The 8474-nt window shown below is 45.7% G+C and overlaps 1 protein-coding gene and 1 long non-coding RNA gene across 2 annotated transcripts in view; one reads left to right on the top strand and one right to left on the bottom strand.

The window, feature by feature from the left end:
- ITPK1 (inositol-tetrakisphosphate 1-kinase) overlaps positions 1 to 8474 on the bottom strand; it is a 225481-nt gene that overhangs the window by 104414 nt on the left and 112593 nt on the right. Inside the window, exon 3 of the mRNA XM_019552441.1 lies at positions 1525 to 1650. Within this exon, the coding sequence (XP_019407986.1) occupies positions 1525 to 1650 (126 nt within the window). The remainder of the gene's footprint in view (positions 1 to 1524; positions 1651 to 8474) is intronic.
- The window catches only part of LOC109321706, a 17932-nt gene that overhangs the window by 339 nt on the left and 9119 nt on the right, over positions 1 to 8474 (top strand). The window contains exon 2 of the long non-coding RNA XR_002104147.1: positions 2802 to 2803. This is a non-coding gene — a long non-coding RNA (uncharacterized LOC109321706). The remainder of the gene's footprint in view (positions 1 to 2801; positions 2804 to 8474) is intronic.

Genomic DNA, 8474 nt, shown 5'->3' on the forward strand with positions numbered 1-8474 from the left:
TTTCTGAGGGAGAAAAAAGAAAAATGTAATTTAGTGTCTAGCTTGCATATATATATATACACTAAGCTACAGCATATACAAATTTAGTAACGGCTGAGAAGCCTCCTCAGAGTTAACTGTGAACGATCTGTCACAAAACATCAGATTAGTAGAAATTCAATTATGAATTGCATAGGTTATGAAAATATATCAAATGCAGCTAAAATATAGCTTACTATAAAATATAAAATATAGCTTACTATACTGAATTCAGAGAAATTTAAAACTCTTACCTTTCAATAAAGAAGTATACTTTCTTTCAGCTCTTTTGTGCTGTTTCTGTACTTTTGTGGATCTCAAGGTTACAGGGCCAGGAGGAGGCAGGTTCCTTCCAACTCCAAAAGTTTTAGACTTGCTCCATCTCCTCTCCTGAGGCTTTTGAGCAAGCAGGACAATAGTCTCCTTGTTTCTAATCTCTACAGGAACGAATGGATGCTGCTGCCAGTGTCTACTCCCACTCCTTTCAGGCTTAGTCAGGAGGACAGGAGCAGATCCACCAACCTCTAGATCAAAAGTCAACAACAGGGGAAGTCCACAAGGAAAGGCAGCACTGAATCCTTCTTCCTTCTCTTGTGAAAACTGCAGTGCCCCCTGGGGGCAGAAATGCATCTTGCTCTTGCATTTGAGAGTTGTACTGTACTGCTTGTCCTCAGTGCACAGGAATTGTAATGATCTGATACAGTAGATAGTCTTATATAAAAGTCTTCTTATTACATAGTTATTAGAAAACATTTTGGAGGAGTAAAGGGTAGCAATGTATGAACACCTTGTCTTAAATATTTTATTCATCATGTCTTGATGATGTGCTTGGCATATGAGACAACTTGTCTTAAACATTCAGCTGTGGTGGGTACAGCCTCTGGCCTAGGGCTTGCAGCTGCTGATCCCAGTCTCTGCAAGCAGTGCAGTGCAGCCTGGCCTGCCAGACAGACCCATTCTAAAGAAAATATTTCATAAGAGGTTTTTTAATTTTTCCAAAAATTTTCAGTTTTTCCAATTTTTGGAAAAAAAAAAATCCTCGAAAAAAATGGAAAACACCATCGTTTTTTTCCCAAATTTTTATGGGTTCTCTCTCTAGGCCTTCACATCTCTACTCTATGCTGGCCATATGCATTTGCACATGCAGACATGTGCAGACATGCACCCACTGTCTCCAGTCATCCCAAGCAGCTGCCTGCAGGCTGGAATGCTGCCAACCTGCAAGAGGAAACCCAAGCTTTCACAGGTTTTTCTGGAGACCTGCTCACAACCCTTTCAAATATTCTTGCAACCCACTTTTGGGTCATGACCCACTGGTCTAGATCAGCACTGCTCAACCAATAAGCTCATTTTTCTCATTGCTCTCAGCCACTGAGGAGCAGAATACCAGGAACCGTTTTAGTCAAGGATCCCTAACTTCTTGGGAACTGGCAGCTCCAAGATCCTATTCCTGCTCAGGTTCATCCCCACCAAGTTATGCAAAGGCCACATAAAAGGAACACTCACCTGGAACCTGTGAACCAACTCCAATGACTGGCTGTCATTTTGGTCTGCTTCAAGGATGACGTCTGTCAGTTTATGTATGATCACATCCAGCGGGCCCTGATCTTCAATTGGTTTAGTGAGGTCAAGCTGAAGGAATAAAGCAGAGACAAACCTTTAATAAAAGTTCAGTTTCAAGGCCTTTTCCTCCCCACATCCATGTTTTCAATTCCCAGTATCCCCAAACTGTGTGGATCACTGGGCCATCACTGTTAGTATTTAACTTCAAATTTACTGGTGGACTTTTTCAATCACTTCCCATTAGAAACCCATGGAAAATGCAGGTCTTGGGCTGCCCAAAGGCTGAACTTTTCACGGAGTATAGTAACAGGTTACAGCCACTATCAGTATGCAAGACTGCCACATTCAAATTGCCTCTGCGAACCCACTTGTACTGCCACTGATGGAAGGAATGAGTCTGTGACATTCATCCATATTTTTAAAGGAACGTTTGCATCCAGCTGTATTTCTCTTTGCTGATTAACCACAGGGAACAATGCCCAGTTTTAAACACTTGAGACCACAGAAGTATTGTAGGGCAGGTGAACACCACAGCAGGAGCACATCCAGGTCTGGATAGCCCTACATATGCCCCTATTCCCTATTTGCACCCTCCAAACACACAACTGCAATAAAGAGTCTCTGGGGACCACTTCCAAGACCCTGGCCTCTGGCAGGCATTACAGCAGCTGTACTCTCACCAGCATATTTCTGTGTCTGGAGTTTATGAGAAGGAGCAGGGAGGCAGGACCATCCTGGCCAGGGCATGCAACTGCTGTGGCATAGATGTGCCCTCAGAATGCCAAGTTATTAAAATGCTTTGGAAATGTTACTGTGTATAAATCCTAGGCAGTCTCATATGCCAAGCACCATAACAGACTGTCCCTATTGACAATCACTACACTACAAAAGACTGCAGCTATTCAGTTGACCATGCAATCCATTACCACTAGGGACATTCATGTATGTTTTGCCTGGAAACCATAAAAAGAATGGCTTCATCTAGGATGCACAAGAATTGTTCACCATAAACCAAAGCTAACACTCTTACTGTTGCCACCATCCTCCTCTACATTACTGGTATTCCTTTTAGCCTACTATACATACACACTCTTACTATCTAAAGCTAGGGCTTATCTTCACCGCTGTGTTAATTCAAGCTATAAATTCAAGTTTTACTATAACCCAACTCCCACCCATGCACACAAGTTTCTGGAGGTAAGCTTTAAGCTTCAGCAAAGTGGTTTCAGTGGGGTGGATTGGACCTCAATGCTAATGCTCAAACTGGTAACATGATGGGGACACGATGGCTCACAGTACAGTGCCCTACTGGATGTAGCTAGAGCACTTTCACAGGGCATTTACTCTCTCTCTCACTAGAGCGCGGCTAACCCAAGGGAAGGTATTCTAATACAATCAAATTGACTGTTGTAGTGAAGACATACCTATCTGGAATACCAGTTCCTCAGGAGAAACCTCCTGTTTCTCAACTAAAATATCACACACTTCTATATGCACAGTGACAAATCAATGCTGTTTAGAGTACTGCATCCTAGAAAGCTTGTAAATACAATTCAGTACAACTAAAGCTACTGCCCCGATCTGTAACCATTTTATGCTGGAAGTTTACATAATGCAGAAACCTTCAAAATGAATCACAAGGCATAATAGAGTGGAAATGCAGATCCAAAGGGTGCTTTAGCTGTGGTTGGAGAAGAATGCTACTGTAGGTCCTGAGCTGGGAAACGTGCTTAAAATTTACTTCAGCGACTAGTCCAGTAGTTGCATCAAAAACAATGGGGTTATTCACTACAGTAAAATTGAGCACATGGTGCTTGCAGAACTGGGACCCAAACAAGGTGAGATACTGGTTAGTCCAGGACTCCCACTGAAGCAGCTGCTACACTTCTGTCACAGTGTAGGAGTAGGGTTACCATACATCTGGGTTTTCCCAGACATGTCCTCTTTTTGGATCCTCCAATCTGCATCCAGGCAGTTTTTTAAACTATGATCAAATGTCTGGGATTTTGGTCAGCTTAGCATCAAAGTTTTTCCCAAACTTCCCTGCCATCACTAGGGGAAGTTGTCTGGGTGCTGAGGTTGCAGTAGGGCAAGGGAGGTCAGTGAGGTGCCTACGCCCTCCAGCAAGGGAAGGGGGAGGTCCTTCGGGGGCAGCTGGAAGCTGCATGGCCAGCTCAGCAGCACTGAGGCCAGTGCCTGTGCTTGCAGGGGTGACAGCTGGGAGATGCAACAGGGCTGGGGGGAGAAGGGGACGACGGGTTGGGAGTGATGGGCAGCAGCAAGGCTGCGGCTTGGGAGTGAGGGACAGGGGCAGGGGAAGGGCATGGTCATATCACTGTCCCCCTCCCACAATCATATTAACTCCCTCCCCCCACTGGACAGGCCAGCTCTTTTGAAACTAGAAATATATGGTAACCCTAAGCAGGAGATGCTTCAGGTCTACAATTTCATCTTCTATTCACAGAACATGCCTTAATGCAAGCTACCTCAAAAAGCCCAGGGGTTTTCTCCACAGCTGCCTATCATGCCTCACAGGAGAAGGCAACTTCAAATCTCTTCATTTAGGTCTCAAATGCTTACTTCTTACAGAGGCACAGAAATTCAAAGCAATCCATTTGCGAACCATCTACCTTAGGAAGTTGTAAGAGGGGAGACAACAGATGAAGCTCTCTGCATTTTTATTGCCCTTTCAGCTCTCCCAGTAAGGAGACTCAGAAAACCAGATGACAATCCTTCCCATTAGCAAGCAACAGCCATGACCCAAGAATAGAAACAGGGCTTTAAGGCACGCACAGACATTCTGAGCACACCATCTTCCAGACATTCGAGGCATTTACACAAAATAGGTTCTTTATGAGTTGCAGAGTCTAACAACAACGTGAATGTTTTCTGAATGGAAACAGGGGGCATGCACTCTGCATATCCTATCCATGGCATTGGGAAATGCACTCATAAAAAGGAGTGATCTGCATATATCAGTTGCGCGCTGGCCAGCACCACTGTTTTGCCTCTCTCACCTCCAGCTGCTGCTCCTGCTGCTGCCTCTGCCACACCACTCCGGAGGGCAAGCGGGAAGCTTCAGCCCAGTGGCTTCTGCCGAGCGTACTGAGCTCTGGCTCCAGCTCCCAGACGCCTTCCATCCACTCTGCCTGCCTGGTGCAATGAGCAGCCCTTGCGAGCAGGAGGAATGGGTGGAAGGCAGCCAAGAGCTGGAGCCAGAGCTCCATGACCTGGGCAGAAGCTGCTGGGCTGAAGCTTAGACCCAGCCAGAGCAGCGCTGCATGGTGCAGCAGGAGCAGGAGCCACAGCTGGAAGTGAGGGGAACAGAACAGTCCTGCTCAGTCCTGCGAGCACACAGCTTCCCCTGGCCTCCAGCAGCAGCTCCTCCTCCTCCCACTCCTGCTGCGCCATGCAGTGCCACTCTGGGTGCGTGGAAGCTTCAGCCTGACTTCTGCCCAGCACATGGAAATCCAGCTCCAGCTCTTGGCTGCCTTCTACCCGTTCCACCTGCCCGCATGGGCTGCTCCTTGCATCAGGCAAGTGGAGTGGTTGGAAGGCATCCAGGAGCTGGAGTTAGAGCTCCGTGCACTGGGCAGAAGCTGTTGGGCTGAAGCTGCCTGCCTGCCCGCCCAAGCAGCGTAGCAGTGGCAGCAACAGCAACAGCAGCAGCCGGAGACGAGGGCAGTAGAACAGCCCCACCAGCCCTGGCCAGCATACAGCTTGTGGTTCAGCTGCAGCTGCCAGGTACTGCATGGGACAAGCAGTGGCATGGCTGCTGCAGGCACACAAGCCCCCCGTGAGTGGCTGCTGGCCTCTGGGCCAGCTGGCTGGCCTGGGCAGCTCACTAACTGGGCAGCCACCACTCATGCTGTCACTGAGCCGCAGCCAGCTGGCAAGCGTCTTGTCCCCACAGCTCCACTGGGCCATTCCCAGCCAGCTGCAGCTCCATGACAGCCCTGCCCAGACTGGGCACAGGGAGCCAGGAGCAATCTGGCAGCCCCAGCCCAAGCCACAGCTGCAGCCCACTGGGAAGGACCTGGCCCCTGTGGTCCAGCCTGTGCTGGCCCCTCTGCATCTACCCTCAGGTCCACCGAGGTCAGCTCCACAGCCCCAGCCGCCAGTGAGGCAGGCAGATGGCGGGGCCATGGCAGCTGGCTCTAGCTACACCCCCGCCCCTGCTCTGGCTAGAGAGTAGAGCGGTGGGGCCAGCCCTACTCTGTGGAGCTGAGAGCCCAGCCCAGAGCTGCAGAGCATTCTGGGGGACACCGATTTAACTTAAACCAGGAAGGGGTCTGAGACAAGTTCCAGAAACCAGTTTGACCTAAATCATTTAAGTTTGATACTACATTCAACCAGGTTTATCTTAAACTACTTTCAGCCATTTTGAAACTGGTTTATGTGCACTGAACTTCTGTTCTGTTACAGGTTTAAACTAGTTTCTGATCACTTAAACCAGTTTAAGTGCAACTTCTGTCCCTAGCCCAAGTCAACACACTAACCAAATTTACTCTGTCTAGAAATTTAATGCTTGCTAGGTCACATTAACCAGGAATTTAAGGAAGAAGAAAAGCATCTACATTTCAACTGCACAAATCTGTGGTTTCATCCACTATTACATGGTCCTGAAGATCACACTGTTTGCAAAAGTAAGATCTCTGTGTTCTGGTCTGAACTGTGGAAGGTAAACATTTCTGAGTTATGCAGGATTTGGAAGAGGTCCACCTTCCTTTGTATATTGGCATAGAAAATCCTTTAAAAATGAAGCCTTTTCAAGAGGAATATCATCAGCTCCAGTAACACGCCTGACAAAGCCTCGCACAAACTTTCTGATGATTCTCTACTGAGACAAACAAGGAGTTAGTGTTTGTCATCAGCTGGAATCAGAGCCCTCCTGCTTCCTGTTCCTTTCTCCAAATGCCCCTTGCATTTGACCTGATTGCCCAAAGGTTTGGTTTCAAATAGAGTCAATGCCATAGCAACAAGAGAGAGAAAAAAGGTTCATCAGCTGCGGATCGAAAAAGGGTTGAGCAACACCTCCAGTGTATTTATCTGTGGTGTTCCTATTCTTTCCGATAAAGTTTATTAGAATATATGAATATTACCTAGAAGAAATTTGCTTCAGTTACCCAGCAAAATGCAGTAAATCAATGAGGAAGGAATGCAGAGCAAAACCTGTTAATGTGTAGCAAATGGCAAATACCAAGACTACGCTTCCCAAGTTCTAAAAATCTGTGGGCTGAAGAAAGCAATAACTGCTGAACTTGCACATACAGAAATGCAAAGTTGCAACTAGAATGTTGGTCCTTTGACATAAATACAGGTCTGGAGTTATAAATACAGATCTGTACCCTTGGTCTTTAATAGCAGGACTAAAGCTTATATTTCCAATACACAGAATTTGTCTAAAATCCTTGTGCAGAACATCGGGTGATTCTTCTACGGTCTGCGAAGGGATAAATGCCCAGCTAAATTCCATGGCCAACTGCAATCTTGCACGCGTGGGTTTCTGAAAGCAGTGTTTAAAAATAAAACTAGGATCAAGTGAAGAAATGAGGATCTGTTCATTTAAAAACAGACCCAAACAACTGCAAGTACAGGATTTAGCAAAAAAAGCAATATGATTTTTCTAAATGAATATAAATACAGTTTTGTACAATCTCTTTGAAAGTGCTCTTAGCACATGATACAGCTGCATTTCACACTCTGGCTTAATAGGATTTGTTGGGGGGGGTTGTTTTGTTTTTTTAACAATCTGTCTTGGAAAGAGTTTTTAGATTATCTGAATGAAACTATGTTGATGCCATCCTGTTCTCACAGCCATGGGTAGGCCCTGACTTCATTTATGCCCTTGTGACTTATGGTTAAGGCTCCCCGCTTTATGATTTTTCCTCATTTTTCCTCTCAAAGCATTTATCTATACAACTGGATTAATACACCCATTGTTTCAACATCTTGCTCCTAATCGCCAAATGTAGAACAACCCCCCAACCCAAATGCTGCATTGTTAAGATTGGTTTGTTTGTTTGTTTTTTAATTTGACCTTACGTTTTGTAGCGACGAAACAGGAGTTGTCATGACCTTTGTATGATAATAGTGAAGCAAAGGGAGGGAAAACCTGTATGAACTAAGGGTGAATATTGCATCAGAGGGCAGAGAGGATCAAAAAAGCTGGAGGTCTGAATCCTCTAGGGGGATATCATAACAATCTTTTGTGACAGCTTCTGCTACACTTCTGACATTCACCCAAATACAAGAGAAATTGTTCTGAAGCAAAGAGTTAGTCCATTTAACTTTTCACCCCATAAAGGATGGTCTATACTAGGAACATATTTCTATAAACTGCAGAATCAGAACTCTCTGCACTGGCAATTTAAATGTTCTCTGGCACCGAAGCACTCCCTCCTCCGAACAGGATGTACAGCACCAGCCTGAGTTGGCCTTTTGTGTCTCAGTTCCGAAGGCTGTATATGGTATTCCCCATACAGATCTGCTGTAGGCTGTTCACTTAAAGCTGCATTGACCCAGAAACATTTGGATTATTTCAGGTTTGAGAATTATCTAAGCCCACTTAGTCTCAGCTTTCAAACTGTTAGTTTACTTCCTCCCCTCCAAGGCAATTTTCTACTCTGCATCTTCACTGCATTTTGTTTTAAAACTCTTTTGATATCAATGTACTCTCTTCCGCTCTGCAAAACATTTAGTCTTGGCAAACACCAAAGAAATGAGTCATCAGGAAACTAATGAGTTTTGGGTTAAGCTGGTAAACCTCAAACCTGCAAGAAACTAAAGGTTTAAGCATAGGCATGCCTTTTTCCCTCCACGAGCTTTGGGTTAGGGATAGAAGACACACACACACACACACACACACACACACACACACACACACACACACA

The sequence above is a fragment of the Crocodylus porosus genome, unplaced genomic scaffold, assembly GCF_001723895.1.
Source record: "Crocodylus porosus isolate Cpor-Errol unplaced genomic scaffold, CroPor_comp1, whole genome shotgun sequence".
Taxonomy (NCBI): domain Eukaryota; kingdom Metazoa; phylum Chordata; order Crocodylia; family Crocodylidae; genus Crocodylus; species Crocodylus porosus.